General features: G+C 41.9%; 1 protein-coding gene across 4 annotated transcripts in view; it reads right to left on the bottom strand.

Moving 5' to 3' along the window:
* CADM2 (cell adhesion molecule 2) overlaps positions 1-27,469 on the bottom strand; it is a 1,079,986-nt gene that overhangs the window by 107,729 nt on the left and 944,788 nt on the right. For all 4 annotated transcript variants that reach the window (XM_030580438.1, XM_030580418.1, XM_030580428.1 and 1 more), the window contains one exon: positions 22,958-23,048. In XM_030580438.1, coding sequence (XP_030436298.1) covers positions 22,958-23,048 — 91 coding nt within the window. The remainder of the gene's footprint in view (positions 1-22,957; positions 23,049-27,469) is intronic.

Raw genomic sequence — 27,469 nt, 5'->3', positions numbered from 1 at the left:
GCTGTTGAAAATTACTTGGATTAATTGAGGGCTACGTTCCTAATTCTAACAAAGTACTGCTGAAAATAGGGAAGCAGTGGTAAAAAATAGTAATAGCATGTGCACACGTTAATTACACAAAATAAACGTGGAACTAATACGTTCATCGAGGCAGTGTCATAATACAATTAAAAATAACATTCCCTTGTCTAATATGTCTTCAGATTAGTTCATGAGATTGTGTTCTTCAAAAATCTACCTGAACATCATTAAGCACCAACCTGTGCAGTGGAGGCTGGGGAAAATTTAAGGTGGGTGTGCAAGCAGAAGGGAGGATGCCCCCGGAAGACAGAAATTATGGGTTTATTGATTTAAAATCTCACAACTACAACTCCCCACAAAGGGTTCCCCATCATTCATTTTAACCATGTTTTACACCCAAGTACTTCTTGACCACGTTGTATGGGTACAAAATGTCTATTTATAAGGCTAGCCTGGTCAAGGACAACAGTCTGATACTGCAGAGCCATGTTTCATTTTCTTCCAAAGGCAGAGGGAGAAACGGAGCAAGTAAGATGATGAAGAAACAGGAAATAGAAGAAAAACAAAAAACCAATGAAGGAGAAGCTGGAAACAACAGTGAAAGTTCAAAATACTTTCTTCCATTTAAGCTCCATTACAAAACACGCACATACAGGCTGGCAGCACCATATAATACATGTTTTTTTCTGAAACATGTTTTTCTTTTATAGATTTTATGTTCAAATCTCACACTTTTTCCTTTCCCCTTATTTGTCCAGTCACATTCCTTCTCTCATTTTTCTTGTTATCCACCCTCTCTTTTTTCCTCTCTATTCTATATAGGTTCTTATATCACATTCATCACTGCATTAACTGTGCGCCTTCCAGTATGCATGTGTCACTTGTTTGTTCTTTCACCCTTTCGCCAGGAGAAGAAGTGTGTGCAGTATTTTATTTTGGAATTATATGTAATGATCTCTCTCTCTCACACACACACACACACACACACACACACACACACACACACACCCCACTATATGCTTATGTTATAGAAAGTAAGTTTAAAGAAATAAGCTTTGCCTCTGGAGCAGAAGGTGGTGAGTTTTGTCACAGCCCCTCCTTCCTGTGGAGGTTCATTCCACAATCTTGGGCTGGCCTCTGTCTCCTGTGATGATACTTCTCTAGTTCCTCTCTCTGTTCTAGCTCTCCTTTCTGCATACACCTTCTTACTCTTTCCCTTCCTTATCTGAACTGACTCTCTTCTCCTGCTCTCCATTCCAAGAGAACTCCCCTCTGGTTTTGCATTGCTGACAGACCAGATTCTGTCAGGTTGGCAAACTACGGCCCATGGAATTGCCACCCCCATGGCACTGCAGGCCCCGTGCCACTCCCGGAAGTGGCCGGCACCACATCTCTGCAGCCCCCGGGGAACGTGGGCCAGAGAGTTCTGTGTGCTGCCCTCACCTGTAGGTTCCACACCAGAAGCTCCCATTGGCCGGGAACGGGGAACCATGGTCAATGGGAGCTTCGGGTGAGGTACCCGCAGGCAAAGGCAATGCACAGAGCCCTCTGCCTCCACCTCCCCCAGGGGTCACAGGAATGTGGTGCTGGCCGCTTCTGGGAGAGGCGTGGGACCAGTCTTAGCCCTGCTGCGTGCCACTGCCACCCTGGAGCCACTCCAGGTAAGCGGCAGCACTGGGCCAGAGCCCGCAGCCCGAGCCCCTCCTGCACCCCAACCCCCTTCCCTGAGCCCCCTGCTGCACCTCTCCCTGCACCTCAACCCCCTGTCCTGAGCCCTTGCTGTACCCCACATCCCTGCTACAGCTCACATTCCCTCCCATACCCCAACCCCCTGCTCCAGCCCTACATTCATGGCCCTGCATGTGATTTCCCCACCCAGATATGGCCCTCTGGCCAAAAAGTTTGCCTACCCCTTTCTAAACCCGAGGCAGCATCAGAAACAGGAGGAAGCAGTCTGTTAACTAGGGAAGAGGAACTCTGAATAGGCATTCCCTTTTTATTATTGTTAGAAATCCAATGCATAAGGTTAAACTGCATACATAATAAGTGCTATACACAATTATTTTTTAAAATGAAGTTACTATTCTGAACCCGAATTCTGTGGTGAAAGTGGGATTCAGTCATGAGTCGTGTAGCCATGGAGATGTATTTCTTCTCAAAAGTCTGGAATCAATTTGAATAGCTGAAATGCATGATTTTTTTTAGATGTGTCTATTCATTTATGGAATATTCACTCACATGAGACTCACTAAGCAAAGTTCACTTGTCTTGCTCATGCTTATGAGATGCTAAGGATTTAGAGTTTACTTATTGGTTTAGCACTCACAAGCTGCTTTGCCCTGCATGATTCACCACAATGAAGAAAACTCCTATCTTTTAGAACTCACAGTCAGAGATCCCAAATTCAGGAAGGCACTGGAGCGTATGCCTCACTTTAAGCAAAGGAGCAGTACTATTAAGTGAATAAGACAACTCACATGTTTTAAGTGAGACAGGTGATTAACTACCTTGCTGAACTGGGGCATAAAAGATACTAATTAAATCTTAGTTATTTTGTGATCCTCCTATCTCTTTTTTACAAAGGCCTTTATCTCCCATTTTACCACATAACACTTCATTTCGGCTTACTGTTCATAATACACATCTCTGTGTTTCATCAACTTTAAAATATGGTTTATTCACCAGTGTGGTTTGAGTTTGATAAAAAACCTTAGCTATGCCATGGGTTCCTTCTCTTCTTGTATATACCTTAAGAGGCTTTCCACACCCTTAACAAAAAATCCAGTCTTTGCATCTACCTGGGGCATCCTGCAACACATTAAGATGATGAGAGCATCCAGTCTTATTAATTTCTTCTCGTACCACTATGGGATAACCCATGCCTCAGGTTCAAGGCCAACTCCATGCTTAAAACAATCTGGGTAGAAAAAGGATTAACAAAAATTAAAGATGTAATATAAGATGATAGATTGTCTTCCTTCAGTTACATGTATAACAAAAATCAGCTACCACTGTCTCACAGTTCCTTCTTTCAGTGGCTACTCTCAAGGATTCAGGCAAGGATAGAGGAAAATTGGTCTGTTTCAACTCTTATCGTCTTTAGAAGAACATGTTAAGAAATATGGAAACAAAAGTCACTTTATAGGAATTATTTATTGGTGACTTAATGTTTTGCATTACCCTCTCCATCTCAGTTGCAAAGAAAAATAGTGGTAGTGGGGGGTGGGGACAGGGACTTAGCCTTGCTATCACAATGGAAATCAGGAGGGATCTGGCTTCATGTGAAAAATACTTCATGTTTTTTATCCCTGTGATTCTTCTAGAACAGTGGTGGGCAATCTGCGGCCTATCAGGGTAATTTGCTGGCAGGCCATGAGACAGTGTGTTTACATTGACCGACCGCAGGCATGGCCGCCTATAGCTCCCAGTGGCCACAGTTTGCCGTTCCCGTCCAATGGGAGCTGCGGGAAGCGGCACAGGCCACAGGGACATGGTATACCCTGCCCACGCTTCGCCCCTAAACCCCTTCCTGCAGTTCCTTCCAGGTTCCCAGCACATTCTTCCATAGACCAGGCTGGCTGGGGCAGCTGGTGCTGGGGCTGGGACCATGCTGACTGGCCACCTGGTGCTCCAGGGCTGGGATTGGAGTTGAGGGCAGCGCTGCACGGAGCTCTAGGACTGGGGGCACTGCAGTTACTCTGCCCAACCATCCAAAGCTCCAGCAGGGCTGGGGGTGCTGTGGCCACTCCACTCAGCCACCTGGAGCTCCAGAGCTGAGGGCGCTTGGGATCCTGCAGTCTGGGATCTGGGTGCTCTGGAGAGAGGGCAGAAGGGAAGGGTGAGGAGTGGGGCCTTGGGCAGAAGGGGAGAGGCTGAGGGCTAGCATCCCACAACGGCTGGTTCACCGACCACTCATGGCTATAAGAAGGGGGGTTGGGCTCCTTGCCATACTGATCATAGGAGTTCCCCTCCCCAACCCCCATTCATTCCTTTAACCAACACCTCCTTTTAAAGTCCTCTTCCAAGCCATTTATGTAGTCAGTGGATGCTTTCCCTATGGAGTACCTGCACTGGACATCCGCCCTGCGCTTACATAATGAGTTGCGACATATAGCCTACCATCCTTCCTGCCACGCATGAACAAAGCCTTTCCTAAACCCACTGTGGGGAAATCAAAAAAAAATCCCAACTCCACCAAGGCCAATTTGGTAGTAAGCTAAAAATTCCTTCCCTGCCCCCCTAAAAAAGGAACAGCTAGCGCAATGCCCACAGCAGGTCTTGACCAAACCTTGGATTTCACACCTAATGGGGAGGAAGGGTGGGTGCTGCCTCAGCCTGCTCTGCGTAAAAGGGGTTTAACGCACATGGCTGCCCCATTTAAACAGTTCTGCCCATCCGGTTCCCAGGAGATGAGTCAGCTTCACCATACTGACCCCTTGTCCCCTTTTGCTGAGGTTCTCCTCTCTCCCCCACCTCCTGCATCCATAAAGCACTGTTTCCTTCTTTTGGCCAACCACACAACCCCCCCCCCCACCCTACCTCCCGCTTGTAGGTGTGGTGCCGTCAATGTTTAAGGCTAGATTGGCAAGAATCTAGTGAAAAATCAAGTAAAAATGTGGAAATGCAAACAGCTCCATACCAACCTCCCACACATCTTCTGCATCTGTCAAAAATGCATGTGTTTTGGAACGTCATACTCAGCGCCCTCACAAAAACGTTAAGTGTCATTATCTTTCCTTCTCCTTGCATCTAGATTTCAGGAGTGCTGGATGACTTGGAATTACCAGTTGAAATTAAGAAATGGATTGAAGTAACTATTTTACTGGCCAAAAGAGTTATATTGAGAAAATAAAAATCTGCAATTCCTCTCTCATACACAAACTGGCTTAGTGAGCTCTCTACTATTGCAATAATAGGGGGAGTGGGAAAAGACACTGTCTAATACAAACGCTTGGAAAAAACATGAGGATGTCTGGTCACCATAAAACTGTTTCATATTTTTGCAGTTTAGTATATATTAATCCCCAGTAATCATAAATTATGTTCTCACATTTATCTTTTTAGTCATTTTAATAATTGATGCCTTGCATGACCTCTACAAGTTCAGGGTTTTTTTGTTTGTTTGTTTGCTTTTGTTTTATTTTTCCAAGTTTTATAAATAATGAACATTAATTATTTAAACACTATTTCCATCTTGTGCATGTATTTACATATTTTAGTTTCTTTTTGTGTTTGTATTTTATATACAAACAAAAATAAAGTTTATGAAAAACATGGTACGGTATTAGGACGCTGATAAGAAATGAAGGTGGTGTTCTTTTTCCAGTTTGAATAGCTATGCTTTTAAACTCAGTTATTGACTTAATTCAGTTACTATAGTAAGCTGAGAAATCTTTGTCAAGCATCAAAAGACTGTACCTGTGTGATAGGGTCAAAAGCTTTTTGGCACAGTAATCAATGAAGAACATGTAGACTGGTTGATTAAATTCTACTTTTCCATTAAGTAAAAAAGTTGAAAATCTGAATCAGATTTTATCGACTCATTCAAATTCTGTTCAAAATCATTTGGTTATTGATGTAATAAACTGTCAACGGGAGGAACTTCATTAAACTAAAGGCCTTCCTCCCTGCAGCAACTGCTGCCGCAAGGTCCTACTGCCCCCCAACTCACAGCCAGGGCAGATTGACTCTGAGCCTGCCCTTCCCCCTCAGACCCTTTAATTTTCCAATGGGACCCTCCAGCAGCACAGGGGGTCCTCCTGCATGCCGTCACCGCTCCTGCCTCATCCTGAGCCCCTCCCACACCCCAAATCTCCCATTACCAGCCCCAGACAGAGCCTTCATCCCTACTCTCACCGTGAGCCCTTCCCAAACTCCAAACCCCTCATCTGCAGCCACAACCCACAGCCTTCACCCCTGCACCCCATCCCTCTGCACAACTCCCATTCCCAAACTCCCTCCCATAGCCTCCACCCCAATCCCCTGCCCCAGCCTAAGGCCTCCTCCCTCACCTAAACTCCCTCCTAGAGCCTTGGGCGGGTGGGGAGGGTGGAGTTTGGGTGGGGACAGGTTCTGAGCACCACCAAAATTTCTACAAACCTGCCACTCCTGATCCCTCCCTGCAAACCTGAACTCCCAGCATTCTCAGGACACATGCTGATCCCTAGTGGCCACTGCTGATATCCAGCACATCCAGCCTCTCTTAACCTGTGAGTCCCTCTCTGGATTGGAACTGGACTGGAACCAAAGACCATCTTGGAAGCAACGTTAACAGCCCAAGCGGTCAAAAATCATGAGCTGACCCCCCCAAAATCACAGGCTCTACCGCCGCTGCTTAATCCATTCTTTGGTGGCAGGGCTTCCCTCCAAGAGGGACTGAGGGACCTGCCACCGACTTGCTGCCAAAGAGCCGCCCCTGGGGGAAGGCGCACTTTATCCCCCATAAGGAGGCTAAAACGCTGCAATGTTTGCCCAGTACTGAAGTTAGGCTTACCAGCCTGTAATTGCCAGGATCGCCTCTGGAGACCTTTCTAAAAATTTGTATCATATTAGCTATCTTCTAATCATTTGGTATAGAAGCTGATTTAAATGATATGTTACAAACCACAGTTAGTAGTTCTACAATTTCACATTTGAGTTCCTTCAGAACTCTTGGATGAATACCATCTAGTCCTGGTGACTTATTACTATTTAATTCATCATTTTTTCCTAAAACCTTCTCTAAAGACGTCTCAATCTGGGATAGTTACTCAGTTTTGTTACCTAAAAAGAATGGCTCAGCGTTGGGACTCTCCCTCACATCCTCAGCCGTTAAGACCAATGCAAAGATTAAGGTCCATAAAAGCATGAATAGTATGGAGACAGTGAATAAGGAAATGTTGTTTACCGCTTTCACACAACGCAAAAACCAGGAGTTGTGTGATGAAATGAATAGGCCGAAGATTTAAAACAAAGTAAGGAAGTACTTCTTCACACAATGCACGGTCAACCTGTGGAACTTATTTCTAAAGATGTCATGACGGTGAAAAGTATAACAGGATTCAAAAAAGAATTAGACAAGTTCATGGACATTAGGTCCCTCAATTGCTACTAGCCAAGACAGTCAGGAACACAACCCTATGCTCTGGGTGTTCCTAAACATCTGTCTGACAGGAGCTGGGACTGGATGATGGGGAATGACTCACTTAATAAATTGCCCTTTTCTGTTCATTCCCTCTGAAGCATCTGCAAATGGCCACTGTTGGAAGACTAGGCTAGATGGACCATTGGTCTGACCCAGTATGGCTGTTCTTATGTTTTGATGAAGTGTAATGGCATTTTTAAGTGATCTGGTTAAATCGCTGTGTCCAGGGTGTCTCTGGCAGTATCTGCAGGGACAGGAGAACTGCAGAAGGGCAGTGAACAGCTACAGATAACTTTGGGTTTGTGGGTGGGCCTTCATTGCCTCTTAAATCCCCTTCCTTAGGTTTTCCTGTAAGAAGGAGCAATATTGGCTTTGGTAACTAAGGGTAGGTCTATACTTACAGCAGCATATAGAGTACAGACACTGCATGCCCAGCTAGCATTAATATAAATAGCATTATAGACAGTGAGGCACTGCTTAGGCAAGAAGAATACAGTGCCCTACTTGCCAGAACCCTAGGGCATATACCCTCCAGGCCTCTCTAAATGCCCAAGCAGTACCTCACATGTCTATGCTGCTATTTTTAGCCATGTAATGTCCCGCTGCATCCCTACTGATGGAATCATTCCTCAGTGCAGTGAAGGACTCCAGCAGCAGAGAAAGGCTCCAGCAGGAGGGAGGCAGCAGGGAAAGGGTCTGGCAGCAGAGAGACCTTTTGTTGGAGTCTTTCGCTGTCACGCATAGCGACACACCACAGTGAGTGTGCACACAGCCTACCTTCCACTGCCACAAAGTAGGTACACATGTACTACATGCCACTGCCAGCATAGACTAGGTCAAAGGCTCCTGGTTTCACAGGAAAAGGGATAAGAATATTGCCAATAACATTGTAAAGAATTCTCTAATGCAGAGTGTGTTGCACAATGAAACAGTGTTTCTGTAACATTTGAAGATATGTTTTAAAAAATGAAGGCACATGAATGTGTATGAATGGGACTTTTCTTGCATTGAAGAGGAGTACAGAAGTGCTATAAACATACTAAACATGTTAAAGTATCCTAATCTTTTTGCTCTGTCCTTCCATCTTTGTATTTTCCTTTTGATGCCCCTTTTTCATCCATATAGAAAGACTGCATCAATCACTGCTACCCTGTAGCATTTGCAGTTTCCGGGGAAACTGTGCTGCCATGAAGGCTGGAGGAGAGATGGGGAATACAATCTTCAGTGGTCTGTCCAAATTCACAGTGGTCCATAGATGCCCTCAAATCTGCAAATTAGGTGAGTCAGACTAAGTTCACTGTACAGAGGACACACTTTATCCCCCTATACTGCATAAGGAGACTAGAACTCTGCAATGTCAAGGCTGCAAGTGTTTCTGCAGAATGGTATGATTTACACCAACAGATTTCTATGAACAGATACGTTTGCTTAGATTATGTTATTTAGGTTATGCTTTTAACTGCTGATTTAAGACAGTAATTGTAACTGTAATAATGGATTTGAAATATTTTAATAAAAATTACAACATCTAAAAGATTGCCTGGCCCCCTAAATACTGACTATACTTTCTGTTTCATGGACTCTAACTTGAATGCAGCCTAAAGTTAGAATGTCTCTCAATATTTTACATTTTACTATATTATTCTTTTCCATTGATTTTTTTTTTAAGTCTGTTTAAAGCTGCAGACAATCTCTGTCAGCTTCTTTTTTTGCCAGGTATACCAGCCAGAAGCAAAGAGGACATACACATTAAAAAGGGATTTAATGAGCACTAAAAATGCTGCATTTAGCTGTTTTTCACACTGTAATTTCTGCACCATTGTATGAGTAAACACCGCAGAACATGAGAGGGGAAGTTCTCAAGAATTGCAGTAGACTTTATTGTAAAGTGTAATATTTAAATAGGCACTAATGCTCCCATCTGTTTCATCTTGCATGCCATACTTTTATTGCATCAATTTCCCTATGCTGTTAATAATTACACAAATAAAAAATTCCCAATTGTAAAATGAAGATGCAGACTCACAAATAACCACAATTTGAAATGTAATATGTTAAAGTACAGGTTTATACCTCAGTAGATATGTTACCTTTGTTTTAAAATATTGAGCTATGTATATACTAATATATTCCCATACTGGAATCTTAAAGTCATTGTAATATTGGTGTGTAAGGTTACAAACTGAACACTTACATGATCCTTCAACATACTTGGTGTTTTATTACAAAGATCAAATGTCTATCAGGAAAGGTTCACCAAGCTTATTTCCTCATAAGAGTCATAATCTTGGTTCTGCATATTCAGGTGAGACTTCCATAAGTTCCATAAGAACATTTAGTTGAAAATGATGGAGCACACACTATAAATAAAGGTAGCACAGATCATTAAAATGCAGCTCCTTGAAAATAATAGTTAAAAAAAGCACTTAGAATATGTCTGTTTTACATAGACTCTAATACTACCCTCATACTTTTAGTATCAGGTGCTTTCCTGTAGTTCATTCTCTCTTCTAACCTCTGCCAGGGGGGAAATTATAGTGCAATGGGCAGTTATGGAAGGGTTTTCTTTTTTCTTTACATGGACATGGTGCTGGTTGAAAAGGCTAAATATGTGATCGAACTGTGAAGTTGTGTGGTTAGAGAATCAGAAACGTAGGGCTGGAGGGCATCTTGAGAAGTGATCAAGTCCAGCCTCCTGTGCTGAGGTAGGACAAAGGAAACTTAGACCATCCCTGATAGGTGTTTGTCCAATCTGTTCTTGAAAACTTCAGGTGATGGGGATTCCATAACTTTCCTTGGAAGCCTATTCAAGCGCTTAACTAAGCTTGCCATTGGACAGTTTTTTCCTAATATCTAACCTCAACCTCTCTTGCTCAGATTAAACCCATTATCTTCTTGTCCTACCTTAAGGGGACTTGGAGAACAATTGATCACCATCCCCTTTGTAACAGTGATTAACATATCTGAAGAATATTATCAGGTCCTCCCTTAATCTCCTTTTCTCAGGACTGTGTTTTTTTTTATAACCTTTCCTCACAGGTCAGGTTTTCTAAACTTTTTATAATTTATGTTGTTTTCCTCTGGACCCAATTTGTCCACATCTTTCCTAAAGTGTGGTATCGAGGATTAAACTCAGTACTCCAGCTAAGGCCGCACTAGTGCTGAGTAGAGAGGGACAATTACTGCCTGTATTTTACATATGGCATTCCTGTTAATACACCTGAGAATGATATTAGCCCTTTTCACTCATGATTCACTCTAACCTCCATAGACTTTTTAGCAGTACTACCACCTAGCCAGTTATTCCCCATTTTGTAGCTGTGCATTAGATTTTTCCTGCATGAAGTATTTTGCACTTGTCTTTACTGGATTTCATTAATCTTACTAATCTGTCCATAAGGTTGAAATGTATAAAGGGAACTTATTGTGGGACAACATATGGGGAAATGAGCAAAAAATCTCATGTTTGCAAAACAAGTTATTTGATTATTATATACCCGCTTAGATCTCTCCACATTTTATATCATAACAGATGTCCAAATGTGTCTTCTGGGCATATACTTTGTTTTGCTTCAATCCACGGCTGATTTCAAAGTTTAAATGCATCCACCTCAGCTCTTAATTGAAGGTAGACAAAAGGTTAAAAAAAAAATCCAAGATCCACCCCTCTTTTCTTTCAATTAAGATTTTTCTTGCAACTTCAGGTGGCTTTTTCTCCAGGCAAACTTGGAAATATTGGCAAATTTAGGATTATTATTTAGATTTTCTTATAAGACAGCTACAAGTAAGGTTGGGGAGGAAAAAATCTTGGTACTACATTTGTTTTTATTGGAGCAATATTTCAAATAAGATATGGATAAAAATCCATCCAATTTTCCATATCATGCATTTGTATTGCACTAATGGCCAAAGAGCCCAATCTGCATTGTGGCTCCTTCTACATGCATTACAAACACACAGAAACAACTCTAAACGTATGATTACTTATAAAATAAGATTCCAGGATTGTCACTCTGTGTGTCACACTGAAGCCTAGTGTAATGCCAACAGATTTCTGTCATTGGCAGCTGGGGTCAAACCCTGTGACCTCTGAAGCTCAATGCATGAGCCTCTACTACATAAACTAAAATAGAGTTTTCCAAACTTTTCTTACCCCCTTTCTGATCTAGCAGCTGCCTGTATCCCCCTACACTTCTCATCACCAATACTTTGTGTACACTGTTACATACAGATATAGTTATAGTGCAACATATACAACCAAAAATAAAAACACAAAAACCTGGACTAAATTCTGAGCTCAGTTAGACTGGACAGTTGCTAGGTAACTGAACCTGTGGAGCCCGAACTGAACCTCCCTCCTCCCTGAGATGTCTCGCATACCCTCATGGTACGCAAACCACAGTTTGTTAACTCCTGAGCTAAAAGATATGTTTTTTAGCCAAGGCTGTGGCAGGTTAATCAACATCTAGCTGGTCTGTTAGGTGCTACGATAGGGGAAGAGAGTGCCATACCAAGCTGGCATGGGTTACACTAGCATGTCTGCAGAGTCAGTGTGAAATGATGGAAACAGTTATAAGCATGGCTGAGAGCTTTTTTTGCTCAGAATATCTTAAAGTTTAATCATCACTGGGATTCACGGCCTGTTACTACCCAATTTTTAAGTTCTCAGGCATTTTGGGCCTTTCTACACATATGATTTTATGAATTACACCCTTATGATAGTATAGGCCTTCAGCTACTGGTACTACCTAATCTCTGAGATGTTGGGAAGATGAATTCATTAATGTATGATGGATGGACCACTGACTCATCCAGGAGGAGATGAGAGCACCACTGACACACTCAGGAGGAAACCAGTCATACTTGCTGGTGTAAAGGAATCCTTTCTACAGTCTTGCCACTTCTAGCATATGCAATTACTTGCTGAATTTTATATCCATTCCAAGCTGGGTTGTTTGCAGGCTAATGAGCTCCAGGTGACTCTTGGCTATGTTCATGTACTTTTCCTTCCTGAGCTTGCAGCCCTAAGGTGTCCTTCCCAAGTCCCACACACAACCATATTGGGCCACTGGGGGATACAGTCAGTGCAGGGTTTGGATGGTGCCCAGTAAATAAGGCCTGGGCCATACACTGATTGTGCAGGATAAAGAGAAATACTGCATAAATACTCATTCACTGAATGAGGCAGGGATCCTTTTTGAAAGTTTGATTCTAGCTTTTGTGCACAAACAGTCTTTAATCCTTCCTGGAATAGCAGGCAAATCTCTCCCAGACATGTATCACTTTACAAAGGAAGGGGGAACAACTAAAATGGGAAAAATTCAACTGCTACCCCAGAACACCTAATCTGAGACTCTGAGTTTCTTCAGTTTGAAAAAAGTTGTTTCTTAAGCAATAATAATGCTGAGGGGAAAAGGTTGTTCCTGCCTATCCTATGCCCGTGAATTCCACTCTGGGGCCCAAGACAAAAGGCAGTTTGTGAAACAAGCATTACTATAATCTGCTTACTGTCTAACCTACAAAATTATTTCCTTCCTCACATGGATTTCTGACCCTTTAAGAAGTCCAGCTAAACCTTTCTTCAGGCTCAGGGTTAAATCTTCAGGAGCCCTGCCAAATTAAACTCAGTCTTCAATGCCTTCATCTCTACAAAAGAGAGGGATCAGGATGGCAAAGCATCAGAACGAACTAAGTCTGTCTCTTCCTCAAGACACTGAAAACAGAACTCTTTTATCCCTTTGTGAAGAAAGGAGCGATACAGAAAAGCCAAAGTCCTGTCTCAAAACTTTAAACTAAACAGCTGTTTATGATGCCCCTTCTCCTCACATGGGAAAACATGCACATCTTTAATTACTTATTTCCTCAGAAAAAAGGAAATGGAAGTTCCAAACTTATCCTTAGAGGCTAAGCAAAACAAACAATCCTCTCAGTTGTTTTCAGCAGAGTCCAGTCTTCAAAAGCAACTAACTTCTCCTAGCTTGACTGCTTGGCTACAATCATATCTCCTGGTGCAAAGGAATCCAGTCACTTTCAGCAAGTCCCTTGCTGAATCTTATATCCACTCCAGGCTGGGTTGCTTTCAGACTAATGAGCCCCAGGTGACTCTTAGCTATGTTCATTTATTTTTCCTTCCTGAGCTTGCAACCCTGTGGTGTCCTTCCCAGGTCACACACCCAAACACACCGGGCCCATTAGGGGATATAGTATATCCACTCACATTATTATTGCAATAAATCTTTGACTTTCTTTGCATCAGCTATTCCAAAGGAATCAGAGTATATGTCTCATTTCAGCATGCCTTCCAGAAATAAGTATTAAAATAGAAAGGCCTGTCTTCATCTTCCACTTTCTATTAATCTAACACATTCTGCTAATACCATAAAATATAGATTATACATGTTTGTCCCCCCCGATGCAAAGCAAGTTCATTTGGTTTATGTGGTCTCTCCTGTTTATTAAGATCAGAAAAACTTTTATTACCCTGTTGCTGACATGGCTGCTATCAGTTTCAGGGAAACTGCACCTGCATTTCCCGCCTCTGTGGTCCCCCAAGTGCATCCATTTAAAGGTTCCTCAGCCATCACCTCTCCAGAGTAGAGATTCACATCTCTCTCCCTCATGACTGGGGATATCAAGGCTGTCCAGCAGTGGTTGAAGTAGAATTTATTTCTTACCAATATGCTGTGCATAGGCGACTCATGAGAGAGACTCAAAGGGGGAACACCAGCTAAAGGTGGGGGGAGCATGACCTCTCAACGTCTCTGTCCATCCCCTCCCTATCCCACATTACCAGGGGGAGCGGAAGGGTAGAACTTCTATCTTCTCACTGTGCCAGATATAGACTTCTGAACCCCAGAGCTTTCTGGAACCACAATGATGAGAGGAGCAGAATGAGGGGCTACCAGGAGTCCCCATGCCAGCAGCTCGTCCGATGAGGCTGTACTTCCCCCAGCCCTATCTTCCGGCAGGGCTGCACAGACCCCAGACAGAAGATACAGCTGTGTGGAAGGGCTGGGGGTGGGGCTGGGAACAGTACAGCTGCACCAGAGGAGCTGTCAGCATGGGGCCACCCAGCAGTCCCACGTTCTGCTCCTATGTCTTTATAGCATGGCATATTGGCAATAAATATCTTAATGGTACAGCATACTTGACTGTAAGGTCCTACTTGCACCACTGCTGTCCAACTTTCTGCCTTACACTGAGAAATCCACAGCAAGCCAGACTGCCTAAAATGCTACCACCTGCTCTTTGCTTTCTCTCCAAGAGGTGTGATCAGTGTATAGCCTGCAGTTATAAGCTACCACATAATTCCTCCTAAGTGAGCACATTTATTTTTAAGATAAAGGCATTACAGGAAAAAAAGGAAAACATTAAACCAATAAAGGAACTTAAACACATGCTAAAAAGCTTACCAGAATTCACTCCAAACTCCAACTTAGCAGGGCTGGCTTTAGGCTGATTCCCTGGAATCGGGCCCCGTGCCTAAGAGGGCCCCGTTCCCCTGGCGCCTTTTTTATTTTGTTTACATACCTGGCAGCAGTCCGGGTCTTCGGTGGCACTTCAGCGGCGGGAGGTCCTACACTCGCTCTGGGTCTTCAGTGGCATTTCGGAGGCGGGGGAGGGGGATGTCCTTCAGTGCTGCCAAAGACCCGGAGCAAATGAAGGACCCCCCGCTGCCAAAGTGCCGCCTAAGACCCAGACCGCAGCTGGGTATTCGAATCGGGCCCCGCGGTTCCTAAAGGCAGCCTGAATCTAGGGGTTCTGGTGCATTTTAGTTCTTCAAAACCCACAACGAGGTTTTCCCTATGGTTACAAATTGGTATTCATTTTAGAACCAGAAGAGAGACTAGGCAGAAGAGCCATTTCTTCATACAACTCAGACCTTTGATTTTGGCCTCTGTAACAGGTAATCAGCAGACAATGACCCATTGCTCAGGACATAGCTTCAAAAGACTGGATTTTTGCATAATCCACTTTGGGAATGTGCATTAACTTCCCCCTAGGAACTCCACTAAACACTTATTGCCCCCAAAGTCCAAAATGTATATGTCACATTTCCGATGTATACTTTTGAACCCCCAGGTCTCACATCTGTCTCATCTCCCCACCTAGACAGGTTACGTTCAACCCCAGTCCACAACAGTACATAAAGTTAATACAATAAGGTCTTTCAAGGATCTTGCAGGAAATTGCCATATCTGTCACAGCTGTATTCTGTATTACTGGGCATTTACAATAATAGTGTGCCTCACTGATTCTGCTCTCTCCCCACCATTTCAAATGGTTTGATAAATGATGCTATAGTGTTACATAAGGGGGTGTATATAAGTCGTCTTCTGAAACAAAGACTCTATGGATTTTCACTCTTGAATTGTATATCAAAATCATTATTGCTCACATAGATTTTTAAACTTCCATCCACATCAGCTTAATAAGGAGTATAGAGATTTATCTATTCTTGTCAGAAAAAAAAAATTCCCCAATTTCCTTTCAATTTGCATCTCCATAAAGGTTAAGAGCTAAACTCTATCCTGGCTAGCGCAGAGACAGTGCCTAGTGTGTCCTCTGCTACAGACATCTGCCAGCCATTGCAGGAGTCCTCACAACAGGTCAGGGAGCACACTTCACTGTTCCTCTTGGTCTGAACACAGTGTTTGCCTGCTGCCAAGTAATCCTGCTGATCACCACCACCCACATGCTGGCTGGCAGAGGATGGTTAAATATGTCCTGAAACAGTCTTTTGGGGACCTGGGTGTAATTATGGCTCCCTGGAAGTCAATGGGAGCAATATCATTATTATATTAGTGCTCTCTTACGCTCTGCGGAAAGAGCCTTCCCTGCTGCTTCCATAGTGTTAAGACTTTCAACACCCTCTTTGTCCTTTGCATACCAGTGGGCAAGATATAGTCCTAAATGATAACCATTACTAAACAATTATTAATGTATTAAAATTTGAGATTTATTTCAAATATATGCTGACACTTTGCCCTCACCCAATTAGAAAACACATTTCATGCACTCTTGGTGAAAGTGCTGGCTAAGAATACTAAATATTTATCTTTTTGCAGTATAATGCATTTTATTTTCAAACGCTTGATATACAGTCGGGTGCAATTTTGAATTCAGCTTGATGTCAGTCTTTAGCCATCAGAACCTATTGTTCTGAAAGACAAAATGGTGACTAGAAGGTATAACTTGGGGTTACAAGCAAAACGTTGCTTCTTCAATCTTCTGACAATACAGACAATAGAACTCATCAGTATTCTGGTTTTTAAATTCTTTTACTTTTTTTCCCTAACCTTAACAAATATCAACCTACGAATATTTGTTTAATATATGGGAATACTGGTGGGCCCTACTGTTGATATATAGGCTGGATGTAATAGGAAATCTGTGTAGGACATTATAGAAGAGTTCTGCTGGAAAACTGTTTGAGTGCAATATTTCTGTGTAGGGTAGTTAGATTGCCTTCTCTGAACAATTGTCTAACACAGATTTAGATAAAATTACACTAACCTGCAAGAAAGACATTTGAAACAAATGTATTTAAAGATTATGATTCTTTAGATATATTTGGAAGGTGTAGTCCAAAAAGTGGAAAATTACTATAGCCTGTCTGGGAATCCACCTGGGGTCAAGGAGAAGATAAAAGGAACTCTAAGGACTGAAAAGGAAAGTGATAAGTTTCAGTATGGATGGAAAAGTACAATGGTCTCTCTAGAAATAGGGGAGCATGTTCTATAATAGTTGTATCAAGTGCACTAATTTGGTCTTGGTCCAAGTTACACAGCTGTTCAACAAGCAAAAAACCTAGCAAAATGCTTTAGTCCAGAACTGCAAAATACAGCAATATTTTTCAAAAATAGCCATGAAGTCCACACACTCAAAGCAAATCAACAGCAGGATCCACAATGACAAGACAGACACTGTAACCTAACTGCAACCTGAGACAAGATATCACTCCAGAGTTTGCTTAAAAAAGAAACCCTATCTGCCACATCACCATCAGTCAAATGAGATGCTACTACTGAAAATGACCTGTATAACAAACAAACTCTAATTCTACTCTGACTCCTGTCAAACAAAAGCTACTGCTGACCATAACTTTTGTATCTACTGATGATGGTGGTGAGAGAAAACCCCACACAGCAATGTCAGAGGATGAGGACAAAGCAGCACAGGCCTGTACATAGGACCGACTCTAGGATGTGCGAGGCCCGATTTGAAAGAGCTGCGGCCGAAATGCCGCTGAAGACAGCAGCAGTGATTGAGCTGCCGCCGAAGATAGCGGCGGCAATTCAGCAGCAGCTCAATTGGTTGCCGCTGTTTCCGGTGGCACTTTGGCAGAGGGCATGGGGCCCCTCTTCCGGATGCTGCGGGGCCTGATTCCCGGGAATTGGGGGAATCGCCCTAAAGCTGGCCCTGGTTGTATATATCAAGTATATTTCCCCACCCCCATCAGAATGAATACAAAGAGTTCTACTACTTGTTGAATGAAGAGCACATTTTCCAGGGATTGATTGTCATAGGTGAATGGGTTTGTAATATCATCTGATTATCATGCAGTTGAAAGAGCTGCATTTTGTGGGACAAACTTGATATTGCACATTTTTAATTATAGCACCTCTTTCCATTTTCCTGCACACAAGTCTGGGTCTAGAGCAGGGGTCGGTAACCTTTCAGAAGTGCTGTGCTGAGTCTTCATTTATTCACTCTAATTTAATGTTTCACATGGCAGTAATACATTTTAATGTTTTTTAGAAGGTCTCAGTCTATATTATATAACTAAACTATAGTCCTATCTAAAGTAAACAAGGTTTTCAAAATGTTTAAGAAACTTCATTTAAAATTAAATTAAAATACTGATCTTACGCCACCGGCCCACTCAGTCCGCTGCTGTCCTGGGGTTCTGTTCCCCTAGGCCAGCAGCAGGCTGAGTGGGACCGTCGGCTGAGACCCCGGCTGGCAAGGAACTGGCAGCCAGAACCCAGGGCCTGCAGCGGGCTGAACAGGGCCGGCAGCCAGGACCCCAGACTCACAGTGGGCTGAGCAGCTCCACCTGCTGCCACTCAGCCCACTGCCGGTCTGAAGTCTCGGCCCTGCCCACATAGAGTGGGTACCTACCTTCTCCCTGGTTCGAGCCCATTCTCTTCCTCACTCTGCATTGAGCTGAAGGTGGGAGTGCACTGAGCAAAGGGCTGGGAGTGTAGGAGCAGATTGAGGGTTGGGGTGTAGGGTTTGGCCAGGAGCTAGAATGAAGGAGGGGACTCAGGGTTGTGGCAGAAGATTTGGGTGTGGAGTGCTCACCTGGGCAGCTTCCATTTGATGTGAGGGGTGCAGATGGGAATGTGGGGTAGGGGGTGCAGGAGCTCCCATTTGGTGCTCAGGGTGGGGGTGGGGATGTGGGGGGTGCAAGAATCAGGGCATGGGATATGTGGGGGCTGGGTGACTGTGAGGAGGGTGCAGGGGTCAGGGCAGGGGGCTGGGTGTATGTGAGGGGGGTGCAGGGGTCAGAGCAGGGGCTTTGGGTGTGTGGGGGGGTAGGGCGAGGAGTGGGGTGGGAATTGGGACTCTTGGGCTCTGGGAAGGGGCTGGTGTCTGACGCTCGGAGGAGGAGTGCTGGGAGCGAGGACTCTGGATTCCTAGGTTTCCAGCTGGTCTCTGGTTGTTCGAGGAGGTGGGGGGCAGATGGAGACTAGGGCTCCGAATCCTGGGTTCTGCCCTCAATGCCGGAGGGGAGCAGAGTCTAGTGACCTGGGGTGGGGAAAGCCAGGGTCCAGCAGGCAGCAAGCCGCAGTCCCCGGGCTCAGGTTTGGGCTGTGGGATGCGCCTGCCCCAGTATAGAGCTGAGCTCATCCCAGCACCGGGACTCCAACCCCGGGGCAGCCTTCCTGAGTCCAGGGAGTGGGGCCAGCCATGCTCAGGGTAGGCAGGTGTACGGCACAGCTGGGACCAGGACCCTTTCCCACTTACAGGCCTCGCAGACGCTGCAAATCCTGTGGGGCCAGGTCCCTCTTCCTGCCCCTGCCAGTGGGGCCGCTCAGACTCCACGGACACCAGGTAGTGGTATGGACACACTAACCCGGAAACACAACCTCCTGCCAGAAGTGACGGAGGTCAGGAATGCATGTGCAAATGCCAGCAGGAGGGACGGAGAAGAGTGGGCCTGGCCAGGCAGGATTTTTAATTGCATGCTGCTGCCTGCTGGGGTCCCAGCTGCCAGCCCCGCTCAGCCCACTGCCAGCCTGGGTTTGGCAGTGGGCTGAGCAGGGCCAGCAGCCAGGGCTCCGGCAGGCAGCATCGTGCCCTTAAAAATCGGCTCGCCTGCCGTCTTTGGCATGCGTGCCATAGGTTGGCAACCCCTGGTCTAGAGGCAAAGAAAACTGAAGAAAAATATATTTAATACTGTTAGAAACATTAAAAGTTCCTATTCTGGGAAATACAAACAGCCACAAATTATATACAACCCCATAAAAATGTTGAAAATATGTATATGCTTGGAGGGGAAAATCTGCTATATCTTGGAAGTTATATTGTTCTATTCTTTAAAATAATGAGATATTTCTGATATGGTCATTTTTATGAGAACACAAGAATGGCCCTACTGGGTCAGACCAAAGGTCCATCTAGCCCAGTATTCTGACTTCTGACAGTGGCCAGTGCCAAGTGCGCCTGAAGGAATGAACAGAACAGGTAATCACAATGATTCATCCCCTGTCGCTCATTCCCAGCTTCTGGCAAACAGAGGATAGGGACACTCTTCCTGTCCATCCTGGCTAATAGGTGGACCTATCCTGCATGAATTTATCCTCCAGGAGGGCAGAATTTTTCCCACTGGAGTAATACCAAAGTGCTTAAGATGTTAGTGGAAACATCTATTTTGCTCCCATATACAGCATATAATGAGATTCTGTCATTCCTATACCTTAGTGCAAATGAAAAGCAAATTAAAATTGAGGCATCTTGCTCCCCCTATATTTTGAACTACACATTACATAGAGAAGCATAGTGTCATTTGTCTTTTCAAAGTTGTCCATTTTAGCAGAAAATGAGGTGCATTTTCCTAGATAACGAAATGCACAACATGATTTCTTTGTAGAACAGCCTCTGAGGTACACTTCTTCTTTACTTTGATGAAATCTTTTTACCAGTGGAGAGAGAAATTTGAAAACCTCATATTATCCATATGTATAGCATTTAGAACAGCATTTTCCAATCTTTTCTTTTAAATTTGAGCCCCAGGACCTTGTCGCACATTAGCAATAAAATGAACAAAGACACATGCTTTTCTCACAGTACCAAAATGCTCCACTCACCATGCCCAGAACCTACTGGTACAAAACACGTCTAAACCCAAAGCTTAAAACTTCCTATTGTGGCTTTAAACCATGGCTCACATTGCAGGATGTGAAAACATGTCACAATGCAGTGGAATCTGCCCCTGGAGGAATGCTGGCTGACTTTGGCAGAATTCTTCTGAGGAAGAATATGCTCAAGTGGCAGCTCTACCAAGTTTGGAAAGGTGCAGCGTGACCCCTCTCCGTTTGACTCAGAATTGCTTGTCAATGAGATGGGGAAAACTGACAGGGCCATGACTCCATTTTTGCCCTTATTCTCCCTGCCTCTTTGGGATGGTGCTAGTTTGCATCAGTTCTCAAGGTTATGCATGTCACATCTACACTGCTCCTTGACCCCTTCCCCCACAATGATCTCCAACTGCACGCTAGCATCCCTGTGCTACCCAGGGCTCTAGTCTCTGGCTCTAGTCTCTACTCCTGGCTCTAGTCTCAATAGATTTGCCTGACTGACTGTACCATAGATACCACAGAAGAAGTAGAGTGGAGTATTTTAACCACCACATAAAGTTGTGGCATATTGAGGAAGCTAAGATATGGCCTGTAAATCCCATTGGGGGGTATGGTTGGGCTCTGTACTGTGCACAGGGCTCATTGACTTCATTCTCTTCCTCCCCTTACCTTTACTAATTCATTACCTACAAACCCTGTGACACAGATGGACATATAAAGGTAGCCACAATGATGCTGCTATTATCATGCCAAGTAGTTACCGGTGGTTTTTCCCAAGTGGTACCTGTTTATCACTGGCTGCTGCATATAAAATGGCTGATCTAATGAGGCAATATAGCAGAAGCAGGTGTTGGTAGTTTCTGTGGCCTGGACAATTAGAGATGCAATTAATAGCACAAATCATTTGTAACCCAAAGCCCACTTGCATACAGGCTCCCTCCTTTGATAATTCCATGATGTGGACTTTTCCTTCGCTACCCTCCTAATTCATCCCTACCACCACATACAAAAATTTACATTTGAATTCACTGGGGTCCCACTCATGCCTTCCTTGAAAATGCACCATAAGTACAAAGTCCACTCATGCAAACACTCCATTTGGTTTCAAAGATTTTGAACATGTAGCCCTGCATATTTAAATAAAAACAAATTATTTATAACAATATTTTTTCTAAAATTGGATTTACCTGAAGTCTGCTAAAGGTCCTTGATAACATACAAAGAATTTGAAATGTATAATAGTTTATGCATCAAGATAAAATATGTCATTCTTTACGGCCATCATAAAATGCCATCCATAATGGCACTGAAATTGCAAAGTCATAGTCTGGAAGAAAATCTTCTAATAAAGTGAGGAGATTATTTGCTTCCTTCAATAAAAGAGTCTTGTCCTTCTGGCATGTGAAACAAGTGACTCCTTTTCTCAATAAAGATTTCTGATATATAGTTATCTGCGGCACACCAAAGCTGCTAAAGACTGAAGGGCAAAATATTTTTTTCTTCTATAATTCAAGGACAGGTAAGATCACTGAAAGATCACTTGAACATATATCTTGTACAAAGGAGATATACCCCAAAAAAAATTATTTAAAAAAAATCTCTCTTAAGTGACCCCAGACACCAAAGGCCAACTTCCTATTTTAAATAAACCCACAAAGTTAATTGAGTTATACCAAGGAAGAATTCACCTTGAGAATTAAAGTATTATCAAAGTGTGGTTCCAGAAATACCTATAGTGAATATTCCAAAGCATATTATTTTCATGCTACATGAAAGATATATTTTGAATAGCTACATGTATATTCAGGCATCTAATTTCAGTTCTACTCATTCACGCCTAAACTCAAAACACATTTCAACTGGGAATTTACTTTTCTAAATCAGGGGTTAAGCCTTAGAGATTTATTGTAATTGCAAAGAAAGCATTTCAGGATTTTTTTTTTAAATAGCAGATTCTGTGCAATTTCAATACTGACAGAGTTGGCTGTTAAAAAGAATGTTGAAAGGGATATAGTTACCAATTTTCAAGTACAATTGAGATGTCTACAATTCATTTTCTTAATGCACACTTTTTTTTTAAATTGGGATAGAATTGGATAGCTAATTTGCAGATATCATTAAATTTCTAATTTTCATGTAAATAACAACCAAAGTAGCCAGAAAGTTCAGTACATTTTCTCACAGGCATGTTGATTTGAAAATGTTTCATGTGATGTTTTATCTCAACTATTATCAGTTTGACGATCTAAACAGTGTCTGATTAATCCTGCACACCTTTCACTGAAAAAATCTCACTGCTGGAATCCTTCCCCAAAACTAAGATAGATGACAAAGCAAAAGACCAATCTTTCATAGGCACTTAATGAAGACAGGCTTCAAGGGGTTTTCTGTACTAGAGATCACTTTACACTCAGGAAAAGACAAAACAGCAAATTTTTGCAGTTAGTCTGCAATCGAAGCACAATAAAGAAAATAACAAGAAACATATTGCTTGGTGAATACTTACAGTGGTTTTCCTTTGGATTCACAAGTCAAAACTATAGATTGTCCTTCTTCTGGCCATGAACTGGAAGATATGATTTTAACTGAAGGTGTATCTAGAAAAAAGAAAAGAAAATCAATGTGTTGAAGGACACTAAAATGCTTTATTATGTAAGTGTATATTCTGTTATGTTCATAAACCATGGTGCCAAGGCCAGTTTTCGGTTGAAGTTGCATTTATTTGAAGCCTTGAGCTGTTTTCACTATTCTGAAAATGGCACTAAAATGACCTCTGCAACTGGAAAAGTAAATTTTAATAAACCTAGAAACCAGAGATATTCCCAGACTAAATCAATTTTGCTGTATTAAACCCAATTCCACTGTATCAGTGCTCCAAGGTCTTGAAATTAAAAGTGAAATACAAAAAGAAAGTGTTGAGGATGAATAACAAGTATTCAATATAATTGTTTCTTTGTCTATTTATAGATGGATATGAATGCTGCTATTAGAGGAGTGAATGCATTAATGTACATTTGAATAACACTTTTATTGTTGCAATAGCCTCGAACCCATAATAAGAAACCTACAATGGGCTCTTAGATAAAATACCTTGTTACAGATATTTATGCAGAATATTATTTCAGAAATGCAATAATGCAGGCCCTTAAACAGAATTTCATTTTTAGTACAATTAGCAAATCATTTTGATTGAAACATCTGCTACAATTACTATATAAAAGACTGTAATCTGTCCTAAAAACTTTAAAATATTATTCCTGCATACTGTAATAACCTCTCCTGCTATTTTTGCAATGAGGTGTGCAGCACAAAAATGTGTCTTCAGACCTTTGAAAGTAGGCCTTTTATTTTAAAATCTTTTAACAGCTAACTTGTAAACATATTTTCATGTAATTAAAAGTATATCATGTAATTTAAAGGTAATACACACAAACATACAGGAAATTTCTTTGAAGGATATATTTTTCTCTAGGCGATAAATGCCACACTGAGGAAAATTTTCAAACTTAATAGGCAAATATAACTCCTGTTATCTTTCACTTGTTTTTCAGGTGATTTTTTGATGCATTTGATGCAGGGTATATTTGCTAATCATGAAATCTTTTTAGTTTCAAACCAGAGTTTGCGCTGTCCCAGCCGATTTGAGCTGGCAGTGTGATGACAATGTCAGAAGAGATACATCACAGTCATTCTGATGGCAACAAATTGTGAAACACAGAACTGAATTTAAGGGAGGGAGGGAGGAAACAAGTACAGTGGGATTGAGAGGTCATTCCAGGTATAAGGATGGCACTGAAGCAGGTATGAACACTAGAGGTAGAGAACAAAACAGGAACATCAAGGCTGGCATCACTTGCTGAAATCCTTTCAAATTATTAAAAGCAATTAAAAAAAAAAGCTTTTAATGAGTGTTTGTAAATGATCCAAATAAAGAGGGTAAAGGGGTTTTCATAAAATTAAATTTACATTGTTCTGTTCTTGTACAGATCAATGAAGTGCTGTTTCCAACATCCTGCTGCAGTTACCAGTTCCTACTCCAGCTCCTAATGCTGCTCCCACATCTGAACATATCTTACTAATATAGACTTGTGCTAGAGGTAAGTTAAACCACTTTTCCTTCCCAATAGTGCCCTGTAATATTTTCAATGTTATTTTGTATTCTACTGGATATAGAATAGATACATGTAAATTAAATTAAATATTGAGAAGATAAAAAAACCAGGACTTAACCCCAAGAGGCTGGCTGAATCCTCCAGTTACATTCAGCAGTGTATGCAGTGTCACTGGCTGAATTCATACCACTGTGTGTGGAAACTGGCACTGGGACTTGGTGAAGCAACAGCATTTCACGGGCACTTAAAAGAATCGGGAAAACAAAAGTCTTAATAACCAAACCCCCCTTTAACCTGTTTACTTGGGGACAGTCTGTACTTGTTCATAAGCCTGCAAGGAAATTCATGACATATAATCATCATCATAAACCCAAAGCATCCTTCATTTTGAAAAGTAGCTGAGGATTTTGGAGACCAAGCACTGTAAAGATAGCCTCATAAAACAGGTTGGAATGATTATGTTCCTCCTGTAAATGCCAGCCTGATGCTTAATTTCCAAAAAAAGCACAAAGCAGAAATGCAGAAAGCTTCATTTTGTAAAACAGTTAATGTCCATGTAGAACAGCAGTACTAACTGATCTCAGTCACAATCCTAAATCTCACAGATTAATATGGAAACAGTCAGTCTAATCGTCCCTTTTGGTGCAGGGTAAAAATCTGTGAAAGAAGCTGAGAGATATTGTGAAGTACTTCATTTGAATTTCTTTGCCATTGTACTAGTATGACAGATGAGACATCCTTGTGTTGGCTGCACCTTCCCTTTTCATCTATTTCAAAACAAAGGTTGATTTTCAATCCAATTTTCTTTGCCATTGAAATATGAGCCTATTCAGTACTGTCAATCTAAATACAGGATGCCTATTAGTAAGTAAGAGAAACTAGCAAGGAGATAGGAAATTCAGCACACACACAAAAAAGGGATTTCTCAACACTTCAGAAGGCACACATCTTTTTAAATTCAGCTCTTCACCTTATAACAGACAAGATTGAAAATCAGGATTCATCTTGTTTCTTAATATCTCTAAAATGTTTTTCCTCTTGATATTTGTGGAAGGCTTACTGAATGCAGCGTCTACTAGGTCTGCCATGGCAATACAATAAACCAGTGGTGATTCATTAAATGAAGCTGCAATAGTAAAAAATGGCCAAAGCCTTAAATTCCTCTTCCTGTCAAGTAATGCAAGATACTGTAGAAAATACACTTTGTTATGTTTTTATCTTCAAGCCAATTTATATAATGTATATTGGATTTGTATAATGTCCTGTGTTCCTTTAAGACAACAAACATACCAGTTAATTAGGAAGTACTGATGTTTAATGAAGCTTAGAGAAGAGTTCATGATTTTAATTTATTACAGACAGTCCCTCAAGTAAACCTCTAGAGATGCTCATCTATTCTGTGTGTTTTATTCTGAGTGTTACTCCTTTCCTTCATTTCTATGCTGTCCTGAATTTTGCTTCAGAATTAAAATAAGCTATTATAAAAGGAGATGTTTTAGGACCAGCTGTTCAATTATTTTACATTTTCATTAATATTTAAACTGAGAAACTATGTACAGGAACAACCTTGTTAAGAGTAGCCCAAGAATGTTATATTTAAAAAAACCAACTAATTAATGCTTTTTCCAGGAAATAAAATGCTACTAGCTATACAATATCACCTCCTGTTGGAGCTGCTCATTGTAAGCACTTGATAAGAGTAAAGGTGGACTTTGATCTGGAATACTCATATAAGTTAATCACAACTACTGGAACTTCACTCAGTCGCAAGTATTTAAAAAAAAATACACATTTATTTTCCCTTCACCACTTGTAAGGTAGGTGAGTACTTAAAAAAAAACAAAACCCTCTTCCTTTCTATAGCCATATAAAAACAGGAGTCTAAAATATTTTAACAGAGTCAAATGATCCTCCTTTGCTATGCCAATTCACATCAGCTGAGAAACTGGTCCAGTAAATGTAGTGGTGACAGAATATCCTACACTAACAGCACAAGAAACCAAAGTCCTCTATCAGCAGAATACTTATAATGGAGGCAGTGGAGGTATGAGCTCCCCCATGCCACACCAGTGATACATGTTAACCCTGTAGGGGCCCTTTTATGGGGTAAAAAGGTCATTCAAATATTAGTATTTCAAGTATACCTGTAATTTGCAGTAAACAGCAGCTTTACAGCAGTTTCAGATGATAAATTTGATCTTATTTTTCACCTTCCCCTTTCCAGCTGAGCACAAAAAAGGGAAAACTTTCATTAAAAAAATCCCATTTCATCAGTCATTCTAGGAGTTGGATGGATCCCATTGCACAAAAGGAGAGAAGCCATTTCAAACCATGTGGAGATTTATATAATTCTAATTAGGCTAATCTTTTTTTTATAATTCTACCTATATTAGAATAGTAAACAACATTATATTGGATCATCCACATGTAAAATCAGTGAACACAAATGAAAAAATAATTTCAGTTACTATCGGTAAGGAATGCTATCTGATATATGAAGAAGCTGAGCACCTTAGCATGTTTGTTGCTTTCTTGGCAATAAACTTCTGATAACTTTTATTTCTCAAAGAGCCACTCACCAGTCTTTTGTGGACGCAGGTGCACCAATTATCTGCTTTTCTTTTTGGCCTTGTAAAGGGAGCACTTATTATTTATTTTTATATTATACTGGCCCATTGTGCTTGGCACTGTACAAATACCTAATAAGAGAACGTCTCCGGCCTGAAGAGCTTGCAGTCTAAGGATCTGATCCTTCAAAAAACCAGCATTCATGCTTAACTTTGTGCACAGTAAGTAGTCCTATTGAAGTCAGAGGAACTACTCACAATCTCCAAGTCAAGCTAAGCATGTGTGTAAATCATTGTGGCATAAAGGCTAAATACACAACAGACATAGGGTCAGAAGAA

This window comes from Gopherus evgoodei, chromosome 1 (assembly GCF_007399415.2).
Source record: "Gopherus evgoodei ecotype Sinaloan lineage chromosome 1, rGopEvg1_v1.p, whole genome shotgun sequence".
NCBI classification, from domain to species: Eukaryota; Metazoa; Chordata; order Testudines; family Testudinidae; genus Gopherus; species Gopherus evgoodei.
The sequence above is the reverse complement of the archived record's forward strand: the minus strand, read 5'-3'. Positions and strand labels throughout refer to the sequence as shown.